The 14,991-nt window shown below is 40.5% G+C and overlaps 1 protein-coding gene across 4 annotated transcripts in view; it reads left to right on the forward strand.

The window, feature by feature from the left end:
• The window catches only part of CPEB2 (cytoplasmic polyadenylation element binding protein 2), a 76,619-nt gene that overhangs the window by 58,183 nt on the left and 3,445 nt on the right, over positions 1-14,991 (forward strand). For all 4 annotated transcript variants that reach the window (XM_059721587.1, XM_059721588.1, XM_059721585.1 and 1 more), the window contains 4 exons: positions 345-463; positions 754-868; positions 2,822-3,003; positions 14,461-14,991. The exon at positions 14,461-14,991 is cut by the window's right edge and continues 3,445 nt beyond it. In XM_059721587.1, the coding sequence (XP_059577570.1) occupies positions 345-463; positions 754-868; positions 2,822-3,003; positions 14,461-14,688 (644 nt within the window). In that variant the 3' untranslated portion in view covers positions 14,689-14,991. The remainder of the gene's footprint in view (positions 1-344; positions 464-753; positions 869-2,821; positions 3,004-14,460) is intronic.

The following is a 14,991-nucleotide window of genomic DNA, read 5'->3' on the forward strand; positions in this document are numbered from 1 at the left end:
AATGAAATATACTTTTAGATCCTAAGTAAATCATTATCTTAAACTTCCACTGTATGATGTAGCAGACACGTTTATTTTGGTTTGATGTTAATCTCTTATTTGGAAAATGAGAAGGACTGAAATGTTGGCATAGAAGTTTATTACAAAGAAACTCTATAGTCAGTGTTTAAGTCATTAACTATGACAGAGTGTTGTATAGCTGAAGAAGCCATTTCCAGTCTACATATTAAGAACTGATTTGACATCTCTATTCTCATTTTGACAAATGTTTGGCCAAAAAGCATTTTGTGAAGAGTTGTAAGGGTGAAAAAATTGCACGTTTTCAGCTAATTCTTTGTTTTCAGGTTATGCATTCCTCCTTTTCCAAGAGGAGAGCTCTGTTCAGGCACTGATTGATGCCTGTATTGAGGAAGATGGAAAGCTATATCTATGTGTTTCCAGTCCTACTATCAAGGACAAGCCAGTAAGTAAACAGTAAATGGCCTCTGGGTTATACATGCCATCTGTCTAATTCTGCTTCTGAGATGCGGACGGTGAAAATAATCAAAAGTAAGCTACTGCTGGCACAGTTCAACATCTGGAACAGTTGGCTGATTTAAAAACTGTGGTGTCTGGAATTAATAGGATGAAAACAGTCAAATGAGACAGGTTAAGTTAATGGGCTTGTGACTACCTGAGACAGACTGATGATTACTATGGCTGCAGTATGGTGAAACTTAAAGTAGCATGCAGCTTTCTTCCTTTATTAAATAGGTTCAGATCCGTCCCTGGAACTTAAGTGATAGTGACTTTGTGATGGATGGTTCACAGCCTCTCGATCCTCGAAAAACAATTTTTGTTGGAGGAGTCCCTAGGCCATTAAGAGCTGGTATGTATAAATCTACTATTGTAATGTCACAGTTTTAAAGGTGTACCCTCATCAGTAATACATTGTGTAAGGTTTAAAGACACAAGACTGTCTTAATAGCAGATGACCAACAGTACTATGAAATAACTTAAATATCTCCTCATATTTATACCTTTTCTTATGTGGTTCATCTAGATAGGCCTTGGCTACAAGGTGCTGTTCATCTTTTATATCTATTTAAAAATAAATTTCATAACTCGTCACGAAGTTAATGATTATAAACTTAAAAATATGGAAGATCAATCTACACTTGGCAAAGTTGTAATGTAAAAATTGCCATACAAAGGCTTTTCTTTAATATTTCCTTTGCCTGTTTCCACTACTGGTTCTGAACTTGCTTGTAATACTGCTGTTACTGTATCTTTCTTAGCATGTTCCATAGTGTCCTTTCATCAATGGTTTGTTTGAGGCACAATGATATACCTGATCACAGAAAGATTAGTACTCAGACTGGTCTGTCAGGAAATTAAGAAAGCCAGAAAATTACAACATTAAATGTCTAGGCTTAAAACATTTGCAGCTTTTTTATTTCTTGAGCCTAGAATGCCACAACCTAACTGCTTTTTTCACTTCCAAAAATTTCTGGTTAGCCATACCTCAGATATTATTCTATGGTATACTATTTTGTCACTACAGTAAAAGCATAGGGTGACCTTTTCCTGGCTGGTGCAGTCACTTCTGTCAAAAATGCTTCCACTTTTTTTCTGGTAAAATTGACCGATTAAGCTAAAATCATCATCTGCTGTTCGTCACATTGAACTATATCTTCTGCTCCTAGTTTAAAGCCATTCTCTTCTCCCTTAAGTGCCTGTTTTCTTTTTTATTTGCTTCTTTCACAGACCTGAGGAAGGACATTTTGTGCCCAAAAGCTTGTCTAGCATCTCTCCCAACCATACAGTTGGTCTGATTAAAGATAACATCAAAAACATCTTCTTTCTCACATATTTCCTGGCCCATCACAGCTATAGCAACACTCCAACCCTACTACTGATATGTAAAATAGAAACTTTCATGGTATTTACACAATGTGTGTCTTGTCTTCAATAAACTATTAAGACTTTTAGCTCAGTTTTTAAATGGATTTGACAACAGACATAATATTAATTTTAACTAAAAGCTAATTTTGAATAGCACTATTAAATATCAGCTTTACACCTCATGTTCCAGAGTATACTAGTAAGGCTGCTTGTAGATGTTAGAAAAAAAATGGTCCTTTACTTCAAGCTTGATGTGTTTCTGCGCCCTGCCCCACGCAGGCCCAGAAGAAAGAACATCTGAGTTGGTCACCTGATATCTGTATAGATCGGACACTTTAGTCGGGCTTCTTTGGTGCTTTTATCTAATAGCTGATTAAATTAGCTTTAGCTAAAAGCACCAAAAAGCCCTAATGAAGTACCAAATCTATACAGATGCTGCAGAGTTGGGTTGAAGTAACTCACTGCTGCTTCTGGTAAAGCACAGTTTTGTTTGGGGGTGGGGGTTGTTTGTTTTTTTTATTGTCTACAAACAGCTTAAGGTTTTACCGATAGGTAAAACTTCAGTATGCAGTTTTGATTACTGCAATAACTGACATGGCTTTTTGATGCTATATTGATTTGTTAAAGTATTTGATTTTATACTATTTGAAGTTCCCACTTACGAGCTTCTTTTCCCATGCTCAAAACCTAGCTGCACTCTCTGTGCAATTGGGAAGTGGAAACTGCTAGTCCATACAGAAACAAGGAATTGAATGATTGTACAGCAAAGTATTAGTAGCATGCTACACGGTATACACAAGAAAACTGGCATGTGGAAAATAAAATGCCTATGGGTATAGTTTGAATGAGATGGTAAACTATCTATTTTGTCAATTTTAAAATAAATGTATGTTTTCATTTTTCGTTTAAAATATTGCATTCCTTTGTTTCTCAATAGTTGAACTGGCTATGATCATGGACCGTCTCTATGGTGGAGTTTGTTATGCAGGAATTGATACTGACCCTGAGCTGAAATATCCAAAAGGTGCTGGGCGTGTTGCTTTTTCCAATCAGCAGAGTTATATTGCTGCCATTAGTGCTCGGTTTGTTCAACTTCAGCATGGCGATATTGATAAACGAGTAAGTTGTACGGAATTAGTTGTTCAAAATGCTTCCTACTTATATTCTCAAATAAACGGTAATTTGTAAATCAGATATGTCAAGATGCACATTCCAGTATTAATGGAGAAGTTAATGGTAAGTGAATAAAAAATGTAGATATCACTACACCGTGTCCCTCAACCATGCCTCACTTACCCTCCCCTGCTTACACATTTTTATCATGTCATATTTTTCTTAGCTTTTATAAAAACTCCTTATTTATGTTTCTGTTAATAGTTGTGTATATAGGTTCCTCACATTCTATGGATCAAACTATGACTGTCCTTGTACTAACAACATGCATTCAGCAAAGCAGCAGTTTGTTTCAGGAACATATGCTAGACCAGGGCTGTCCAACCGATGGCCTGCAAGGGGTTAAGCTGCAGCCTTCAGGGTCCCACCTGGCTGCGGCTCCCCACATTGCTCTGGATGCACCTCCCTACTCAGGCTTCTACTTTGTGCACCTGCCCCAGGGGCAGAGCAGTGCAGTGCAGCACAGCTCTGAGCCGAGGGGTGAGCCCAGGGCTGTGAGATGAGCAGGGTTGGGGGTGCCTGCACTAGCATGCAGTGCAGTGGGGTGTCTTTATGTGGCATGCAGCCTAGGGACCCATGGCCTCAACTGATACAGTCCATGTGGTGTGCAACCCTGGTCACTTAGAATTTGCACAATCCTGTGCTACACCATATGGGTTTTTTTGTTCCAGAGACCATCGTTTCTTTTTTGCTTTCTGCAGGCAAAGGACAAGCAAATCAATTTTGTTTCTCTTCTCCGTACTCTAATTAAACCAAAGATAGAATTTTATAATATTCTGAGTTGCTTATCTTTTTACATCAGACTGTCTAATAGGTTTGTGTTTTTGATTAGTAGGTGTTTAAGAAGAAATATGGCCTTATAGTTGGAGTTGTGGGGTAGGACTCCAGAGGTCTGGTATTAATTCCATTAGTACCTCAAGCATCCTTTGTAACGTAGGTCAGTCTCTGCCTTCATCTGCAAAATGAAAATAATAAAATTACTCTAGCTCACTATGGTGTTATAAAGAAACTGGAAATTAATTGGTTTGAGAAACTCCAGTATTAATGGACAAGTTAATGGTAAGTGGATAGAAAATGAATATATGACTATACCATGCCCCTCACTCTTAGAGTAGTACTCAACCATGCCACACTTACCCACTTCTGATTACACATGTCAAAACCAGAAATGAGACAGTAAAGCTGCTCTGAAGCTCTTCTAGTTTCTGCTTTCAAATGCACTGGTAGGAGGTATCAAGAGTGGGGCTGAAAAGAAGGCACTCTTGCAACTGCTTCAGCAGGTCATTTTTTGTATAGAATCCATCTGCCTTTAAACCAGTTTGAGGGCTTTTTCTCTTCAAAATTCTGGATTAGCTCTTAATACCCTTGATGGGCGCGTCCACACATGCAAGCACATGTACTTGCAGCAGCTCAAATAGAAGTGGTGCAAATTTGAACCAGTGCTTTTTGCTTCAGTGCATGTGCTTGGACATGCACTTTGTTGTGGAGCAAAGTGTGCCACTTGGGGCAAAATAACCCTGCCTGGCTCCTCCTGGATCTGCAGCCAGGGGGAGCTAGAGCTTGGGGCCAGCACCTGTGCTGTCCCCAGCAATACAAAAAGCTGCCCTGTCAAGTAGCTCCGGGCTACTCGCTCTCGGGAGTTTCTGGGGCCCAGCCAGTTGGTACCTGGTGACACTACTCCTTGTGCCAGCTGGACTGCTAAAGCAGCCCTGAGAGTTCCTTGCACCCTGTACCCACTGCAGCAGTCTGGCAGTGGGGGCTTCTGCCTGGCTGTGACCCTCTGCACACCTGCCAAACCTGAATGGGCACTGCACAGCCAGTAGAGGCATCTGCCCCTCTGGGCCAGCTGCCAGTGGGCTGTGGCTGCAGAGTTGGCCTCTGTGCAGCACTACTGCCATGTGTGCCCCCTGCCCAGCCATCTGGGCAGCTATCATCCAAAAGATGTTCTGGGTGTGGTGGCCTGCTTTGAACTGTCTGGCCCCATTTGGCCAGGAGGTCAGCCACAGCCAGCTGTGCCCAAGGTGCCAGCTCTGAGCAGGCAGGGTTCTGCCACTGGCCTCCCTAGCAGGAAGTCTGGTGTTCCCTATTGGAAAACTGATGGGGGGTGGGGTCCAGCAGAAAAGGGATTGGAGGGTCTGCGGGGCAGGCAGGGCATGGGGCCAGGCAGAAAAGGGATCTGGGGGGCAGGCGGGGGGTGGGGCCGGGTAGGGAAGGGATTGGGGGACTCAGGGTGGGGGTGGGGGGGAGCAGGTGGCTGGGCAGAGCAGGGATGGGGGGGAACCGGGGGAGTGGGCAGGGCCAGCTGGAGTCCCCCCTGTAGTCCCCTTCCCCCTCCTCCACCCCCCCCCAAACCCCTTACTTACCAGCACTGGAGCCCTGGTGCTGCAGCACACTGCCTATGCTTCAGCACCAGGGCAAGGGGCCAACCACAGAGACGCTGTGGCAGCCAGAGCATCTCTATGGAGGACCCAACCTCTGGTTGCCTCAGGGCACAGACCTGCCCCGCTTTTTTAACTCTGGCTTTTTTAGAACTCTGGATATCCAGGGGTCTAATTTTCTCCCTGCACTGCAAGTTTATAACACAGGGAACATTTTTTCATTCCCACACGTGCCTCTTGCCCCATCTCAAAGGGGTTTGAGACGGGGCAAGAGGCATGTATGCGCTCGTCTGGACGCACCTGATTGGTCCTGTCATCAACATAACTTTCTAGGTTTACAGCTACAGTGAGTTTTTTGGTCTCATTATACTCCTTGTGGAAAAAAGTATGGTCTTTTTCTGTTTTAAATTTTCTTTTTTTTTTTAAATCTTCATTTAATGTTATATGCTTCTTGTTTTGAGAGGCAGAAGGCTTCTTCTCTTCCTATATGCTTTTGCTATACCACTCATTATGTACACTTGTATCATGTCCCTTATTCCTCTGCTTTTGTAAGGTAAACAGTACCACATTTTTTAATATTTTTTCCATCATGCATGACCCCAGTAATTTTGAATGTACTTTTTCTGGTTTCCTTCTAATTCCAGCTAGTATAGCCCTTCTGAGATGGGATGATTGGAACTGTACAGGACTAGGGACTTGCCATTGATTTATAAAGTGGCTCTATAATATTTCCCACTTTATTTTCAGTCCCATTCCTTGTACATTTTAACATCTTATTTGCTTTTCTCTGCACCTGTATCTTTCACAAGAAGAAGTTTTGATTGAGCTCTCAATAATACACAGGTCCTTTTTTCAGTTGGAAAGATGTGTCAGACTATGTAAAGTGTATAACTAAGTCCAATTTTTCCTTTGGTGTTCATTGCTTTTCATTTCTCTACATTGAATTTCCATCTGTTATTGGGTTACCCATCCACCTTATTTGGTTGTGTTTCTCTTTAGTCCCCCCACAATAACCTCTGAATTTGACTAATCTAAATGAACTTGTCATCTGGACATCTCACTGCCTTGTTTCTTATGACCATTTCCAGAATATTAATAAATATTTAAAAGGTTCATGGTATAGAATCTTTAGGTATCTCATTGAACCTTGTCTAGTATAGCAAAATATTTGTTCCTATTTTAATATTAGCTTTTTTCCAGGGCCATATGTTGCGCATCTATTTAAAAACCTTTACAAACTTAAGTAAATGTCAGCCTGTTCTCTTTTATCTGTTACTGCCATGTTTTATTCACACAAACATACTGGTTAGATCCTATCACATTATGGGAAACTGGCCATCAAGTCCAGTCCCCATAATCTTCCAGATGTGTTATATCTTTTTTCAACTAATTTATACTATGCTGCAATGACTTACTGTCCCATAATAACTTGAGAGTTTTTTTGTAGTTGCAGAAACATTTGCTTCCCTCAAGTGCTTTGGTGTGGTAGCTATTTTTAATTGTGCGTATTTTTCCTAGCAGCTCAAACACTTCAGGATAGATCCAGATTTGTCCTGTAGACATTAAAATAGACTTAACTGGAATCTAAATATCTGTGTTACAAAGAATAATTCAGAATGGTCCTGCTTTAGGTATGACAGAATTCCTCAGGTGCCTAAATTCCTTCAATGTCTCCATTTGGACTGTATATTTTTCTAGGTGCCTATCGTTGGGCTTCTGTTTTGAAAAAGTAGATGTGTTCTTCTCCCATAAATTCTGTTGCAATCCAGATTGGTCATGGAGAGATCTTAAACCTTGCCTCATTCTCTTAAGGTACTTTACTACTTCCAAAAGGAAAAACTAAAATCACGGCGCAGTAACCATGTCACCATAGGGTGATGTGTAGACATGCCCTTTGTTGTCCCCAGAGCATACACAAGTCAAATTGACACTGAGTTCAGTACAAACTATAGCATAGTCACTTTCACTCAGCAGATTGGGTGGTAAAGTCTAGAGTTTTCATGAAAACTTAGGCTGCTTGCAGACGTTTCAAAAAAAAATATGTTGCTTTACTTTAAACTCTGCATGCTCCTGCACCAAGCCCAGCACATGCCCAAAAGTAGCATTGTGTTAGTTGGACCCGGCTCGCCCACTGTCTGTATAAATCAGAAGCTTTAATGCAGTTTTTGCAGCACTTTTGTCTAATAGCTGATTGACTTAGCTTTAGATAGAAGCACCAAAAAGCCCCACAGAGGTGCCCAATCTATACAGAGGCAGTAAAGCCAGGTCAAAGTAATGTGCTGTTTCTTCCAGTAAAGCTTGAGGGGGAGAGGTTGTTTGCTTTTTAACATCTCCAAGCATCCATTGTGGTTTGAGCACTCACTGGAGAAACTGAACACCTGGGTTTAATGCCATTCTCAGCCTGATGCAGTTTCAACCCACATCTCCCACTTTTTAAAATTATGCTATAACTACCAACCTGAGTCTACCTACCTCTCCCAGTTCTCTATAAAGAATCACTAGGTGCCTAGTCCTAAATCATTCTTTGGAGGCATCTCATTCTCATCATTCACAGTTTATATGCCTAACCCTGTCTGTTGGAATTGTTCTCCAGAGCAAAGTATGATCTTCAGCGCAGATCTAAGTGTAGGCTTCAAGGAGACCAATCTAGATCTGACCCTTCTGGATCTCTCAAAACTCAATAGATATATATAATTGCCATCTGGTAACATCATTTAAAGCAGTAGCTTTTTTAATTAATACATCGTCTGACACACTGATCTCTGGTCATCTATTACCAGAAAAGAGAACATCTGATATAGTAGGTATCTTCCTAATATCCTGATACAAAGAAACCCTTGAGGTTCTCAATGATGTTCACATCTTCCTTACTTGCTCTTCTGTATGACTTAGAAATAAAAAGATTCTGTTTGTAGGCCTTATGCCATTCATATGTTTGGAAATCCCTGTTTATTCTTACATGTTTGCTACTTCTTCAATATCCTTCTTAGTTTTCCTAAATGTCCTGTTCCCCCCGGATAGTTCAGGTTGTAATTCATTCTCTGAATAATTATGAAACCTAAATTTGTCCTCTAAACGCTTACATTTTCCTTTTTTACATTTTACTCTGATAAACTAATGAAAATATACTAGTATTTTTGTTTTCTAGTCTGTTTTACTTTCTCATTGTTATGCCCTAGCAGGGTGAGGGATAATAGTATTGAGTTTGGAAAAACTAAAATAGAATATTTAATGAACACATCACGTTAGAATTTAATCTCTTTTCCACAAAAAAAATTTAACTTTAATATATTAATATTTTGGAAAACTTAACATTCAAGCCTAAAATAGCAGACATCTTTAAATGCAACAATTTGTAAGCAATAAAGAACTATATTTATTATACTACATCACTCTGATGAATGTACTTCTTTGCTTACAAAGCTGTTGTAAAAATAGCTTATAGTGAAATGTGACATTTATAAATCATGCAGAAAGTAAAGGGAAGTTTGACCTGCAGTCAGAGATCTCTTCTTTATGTTTCTAAAAGAAAACAATATTCTGCAATTTAAGTTGTCTTTATTATAATACTTCATTAGATTCTCACTTGTTCCATAATTGCAAATGACTCGCGTTCCCATATATATATATATATATATATATATATATATATATATATATATATATATATATACAATACCACATAATGGGTTCCCAGTCATGATTAAAACTTCTGAACTGCAATTTATCTCAGCTATTGATATGCAGAGAAGTTGTACATTTGTCCATATTAACCTGCATAAATAAAAGCAGTAAGTCCTCATACTGTCTGACAGATGCATGTGTACCCAGTTTCTGAAGGTAATAAAACTAAATCTATATCACAGTTTCTCAAAGCTATGAGACCCTTATGATTTGAATTGGTACTACATTGAAATTGTGGTTAAGGTTGTTTTAAATCTGATTTATAAGTTTTACGTATACATACTCTCTATGAAAAGTCTCAAATGCACAAAATATTGCTCACTTGTTTGCCATATTAACACCTGTGTAATAGTTGTGGTTGAATTATTCATTTTTGGCATTAACTTTCACTTAAGAAATTTTATTCCCAACAATAAGGTCTTCATGTTGTTAAATGTTTTTGAAAATATATATTCTCTAGGTTGTGGCTTTGAGGTTTTCACTGTAACGTTGATAAATGAAAGTTTAATGAAGCTGTAATACTAATTTGTTAAAATGGCAAGTGCACATGAAGAAATCTCCTGTGGTTTTCATTTTAAAAATATGTTTAATAGAAAAAATGAAAGATTAATAGGACTACCAGAAATGAGATATCTAGGACAGATCATCATGTGTCTGCAATATCTCTTATTATTCATTGGGTGTGTATTTGAAGGTAACATGAATGAATTTATAACTAAGGAAGGCTTGTGTCCTTCTTTATATCTTTCTCTAACTTTTTTTTATAAAAACTTATTTGCACAATACCAATCAACTACAAGAGGATAGGGATACCCAAACAGGATCAAAACAGTAGCCTGTCTAGTATAATTAATTACATTCTGTTAACTGAACTAGTGTGAAGCATTTTTAAGGTATCAAGAATGCTTGCTAGTAAGGCTGATTTATCTTAAACTTTTGGAGAGTTAAAAAGTAACCAGTAGGTGGGTGTCTTAAAACAAATTAAAAGCTCATCCAGGGAACAACAGTTTACTTCTGAGTCTTACTTCTATCCAGCCCAAAAAACCCCTATAGTAAATTCCCCAAGGCTAACAGGAATCTCTGTCTGCAGCCTCTCCACAAAGTTCTTAGCATGACAACGTTAGTCGTAGGAAGTTAGATGCAGGAGTGTAAAGATAGGTGGGTTAGGGAGGACATGAGCCCCAGGTGCTACCTAAGGGGAGTTGAGTGCCTCACAGTCCCATCCTTCCCTCTTCTGCTGCACCTTCCCTGCAGCCTTCATCTCCAGCTCTAGCAGTGTGGATACAGCATGGCAATGATTGTGGCGTTGGAGGGAGAAGGCAAGGGTTGGGGGAGAGAGTGTGACAGAGAGTGGGCAAGTGATGGTGTAAACAGATGTCAACCTTGTGCCACTCTAAAACACGTTTATGGTGGCACAGGTTGCAAGCAATCAGAAGTCTTGTCATGCTCCAAGTGCCCCAAACCATTGCCACAACCAAAGGTAGTCAGTTTTGTGTGATTGTTGTGTGACCCACCTTAAATGAGATGTTACCCTGCTTGTGGATGTGCACCTCTACACTTTTGCTTCTGTCTTGCCACTGTGTCTGATTTAGAGCTTGCATCTGCAAGTGGGGAAATGTACACAGGGTTCCCCTGCTTGTAATGGTGCTCTGTGGGAATCCCCCGCATGGTTTTCCCACTTCCTGATGCATTACTTGAATCAGGGTGCAGCACCCAAGGCCACTATCCTGCAGGATCGGTCTCCTGAAGCCTCAGGACTTGCAGGGGCCCAATCCTGCAGGACAAGTACCCCAGTAAAGTCTGTAGACACCTATAAACTAGATCAGTCGTCCAAAGATGATATTTGTGAATAAAAGGCACTCTGGGAAATGTAATTTCTGTTGCTGGGGGAAGATGTCATCTCATCTTTTTGCTGCCCAAAGACGGGGGGGGGGGGGGGGTTCTTTTCTCAACACAGTGGCAGCAAAAAAGGAGGTGACATTTCCCTTCAGCAGCAGCAAACTTCAGCTGTTGCTTCTGTGCCACTGCCACTGGTCTTCCCTCCCCGCGGCTGGAGCCTCTAGACCAGGGGCGGGCAATTATTTTGGGCAGAGGGCTGCTTACTGAGTTTCAGCAAGCCATCAAGGGCCGCATGACAGGCAGCCCAGGGCAGATTAATATTAATGTTCTAAATTTTTTAGGGGCCCCATCATGCCCCCAGGCCACATTTTGCCCACCCCTGTTCTAGACCCAGATTTGGGGCTAGAGGCTGGAGCAGAAGTAGGGACTGCTCAGCACATAGTACTAGCCAGTTACGCCTCCACTTTTTCAAGCAAATTAATGTTCTGCTAATAATGTTTACAGCCTCTGAAATTCTGAAGATCTGGGTGCCATATAAGTAACTGGAAATAGTAGTGCTTCCAACATGCAGATCAAGTGATAAGACTTGATAACAGAATTTTTTTTCATTAAGGTAAAAATAGGAAAATCCAAGGTAAAATTGAAGCAGAGATGTATTTACAGACTCTTATAGCAAAAGAACAAACAATGCCTATACCAACTATTGATTAGTTCAAAACCACAGACTTTGTCTATCCAAATATCATCAATATGAACATAGTTAATGCTGACTGGACCAAAAAAAGCTACATTTTGAGAACATGATAGCAATGTTAGGGAAGCAGGGTATTAATAACTATAAATACCTGGTTTTTATTTGATTTTTATGCCTCTAGCCATTTCCTTTTCAAATTTCATATTATCTCTTTTATTTTCCTTCTCATATATTACCAGGTATCATTTTCTTGGTCTTTCATTAGTATTCATAGATGTTAGAGTCGGAAGGGACCTCAATAGATCATCGAGTCCGACCCCCTGCATAAGCAGGAAAGAGTGCTGGGTCTAGATGACCCCAGCTAGATACTCATCTAACCTCCTCTTGAAGACCCCCAGGGTAGGGGAGAGCACCACCTCCCTTGGGAGCCCGTTCCAGACCTTGGCCACTCGAACTGTGAAGAAGTTCTTCCTAATGTCCAATCTAAATCTGCTCTCTGCTAGCTTGTGGCCATTGTTTCTTGTAACCCCCGGGGGTGCCTTGGTGAATAAATACTCACCAATTCCCTTCTGTGCCCCCGTGATGAACTTAAAGGCAGCCACAAGGTCGCCTCTCAACCTTCTCTTGCGGAGGCTGAAAAGGTCCAGTTTCTCTAGTCTTTCCTTGTAGGGCTTGGTCTGCAGGCCCTTGACCATACGAGTTGCCCTTCTCTGGACCCTCTCCAGGTTATCCGCATCCTTCTTGAAGTGTGGCGCCCAGAATTGCACGCAGTACTCCAACTGCGGTCTGACCAGCGCCCAGTAGAGGGGAAGTATCACCTCCTTGGACCTATTCGTCATGCATCTGCTGATGCACGATAAAGTGCCATTGGCTTTTCTGATGGCTTCGTCACACTGCCGGCTCATGTTCATCTTGGAGTCCGCTAGGACTCCAAGATCCCTTTCCACCTCTGTGCCACCCAGCAGGTCATTCCCTAGGCTGTAGGTGTGCTGGACATTTTTCCTCCCTAGGTGCAGCACTTTGCATTTCTCCTTGTTGAACTGCATTCTGTTGTTTTCTGCCCACTTGTCCAACCTATCCAGGTCTGCCTGCAGCTGTTCCCTGCCCTCCGGCGTGTCCACTTCTCCCCATAGCTTTGTGTCATCTGCAAACTTGGACAGAGTACACTTCACTCCCTCGTCCAAGTCACTGATGAAGACATTAAAGAGTATCGGTCCAAGGACCGAACTCTGCGGGACCCCACTGCCCACACCCTTCCAGGTCGAGACAGACCCATCCACCACGACTCTCTGGGTGCGACCCTCTAACCAATTCGCCACCCACCAGACTGTGTAGTCATCCACATCACAGCCTCTTAATTTGTTCACCAGTATGGGGTGGGATATCGTATCGAAGGCCTTCCTGAAGTCTAAGTATACGACATCCACCCCTCCTCCTGTGTCCAGGCGTTTCGTAACCTGGTCAAATTAGTGTTAATTTTCCATTTTTCCAAAGGCTTTGTTTGATTTGAGTAACCTCTTGAATCTTACCATTTACCCATACTGATTCACTTCCTAGTCCTTGTAAACTGAAAAGTATACGTACGTGTCTGAGACAATTACTGTTTTTATTAATAGCGCTCAGGTCAGTTCTAAAGAATGACAACTCTCTCTGTTACAGTGTATACATCGAAAGAACTTAAAAAATATCTTGCAAGTTATTTACTGTTTCAAACTAGTGTATGTAATTTCTTAACGCCAAAACAGGCAGCATCAGAAGATTGCTTAATATAACATTACACCAGTATATAAAAAAAATCCTTTTACACCAATCATTTTGTGAATGTGAACTGCAGCTGCAGCATGATTTGTCAAACCAGCATCAGTCGATGCATCTTCCCTTATAAAATGAGGAAGACAAGAAAAAAAAACCCATGTTCATGTACGAGGTCAACTTATTTACATTTTATTTTGATGTTCTTTTTCCTATCTGGAAATCTGTTACAGTTCAGCTATACAGACCCAATACAAACTAATCATGAATTCTTGCCACTTTTCCACTCTGGCCATCAGATGAGTTTGGGAGGTGATAACTATAAGACAGGTGTATCTCGCAGTCTGAGTTGCAAAGGTGATTTTACAAAAAGAAATAACTATTTTACACAGTGATGGAAAACGATTCAGTTAGAATAGCTATCAGAAATGGTAAATGAACACATTGTCAAGGTTAACAACTAAAAATTTGACTTATTTTAAACATGCTTCTTAATTTATGTGCCCAAACAATAAATACAAGCACTGATGCTCATAAAATGGTATGTTTGCAAGCCAGATATGTAAGTACATGGTTGAATTCACTTTTCAGACAAATTACGTTGTTGCATGATCAAATAATACCGCATGCAAAATTGTGTGTACTAAGTTCAAGATCAGGTTGAGATCCGTTTGAAAAACACATTACATATGTTTTTGAAAAATATTCATTTATTTTTTTTTATGCCACCATTGAAAGTTATTGGGCAATTTGAGAATGAATAACAATTTTTTGCCATCTCCTCTTCCTGATTTATTTATGCTTCTCCACGTGTAAAAGCAAGAGTGTAATCCCCACTTGTGTACAAAAACATTTATGTCCTTTTAACAAAATAAGTATTTTGGAATTGTTTTCCAATAATACAGCCCTAGTGAACAGGCTTCATGTTAATACTTTCTCTTCTATTTCTATTCTATTGTATTCTAGTTCTATTTCTAAAAGAAAATGTTAATGTTCCGAGTAGAAATTTCTAGACATTAACTGGACTTGGTGTGGGTTTTTTTTCCCCCCCAACAGGTGGAGGTAAAGCCATATGTGTTGGATGACCAGATGTGTGATGAATGCCAGGGCGCACGATGTGGTGGAAAGTTTGCTCCTTTCTTCTGTGCCAATGTCACTTGCCTGCAGTATTACTGTGAGTTTTGCTGGGCAAACATCCACTCCCGTGCAGGACGTGAATTCCATAAGCCATTGGTAAAAGAGGGGGCTGACCGCCCACGTCAGATCCACTTCCGCTGGAACTAAGCATGGTGAACCAGCATCTACATAAGGAAAGAAGGGTGCATGTGGCTTACTGTGTTTGAAGATACCGACATGCAGAAGAAATAAGTGCATTCTTCTGCTTTTCACCCCAGCTCTCAATACATGCATCTTTATCAGCAGCCAAAACACTACAAGCCTCTTGTTTTTCACCAAAACCCTACATCTCAGGCTTACTAATTTTTGTGATATTTTCATGTTAAAAATAAAATGTTTTTTTGTATTTTCTCCAAGTTATTTTTATATGTAAAGTTAAAACTAGATATGAGAATGTTTTTTCGTAGGGGC

The sequence above is a fragment of the Alligator mississippiensis genome, chromosome 2 (genome assembly GCF_030867095.1).
Source record: "Alligator mississippiensis isolate rAllMis1 chromosome 2, rAllMis1, whole genome shotgun sequence".
Classification (NCBI taxonomy): domain Eukaryota; kingdom Metazoa; phylum Chordata; order Crocodylia; family Alligatoridae; genus Alligator; species Alligator mississippiensis.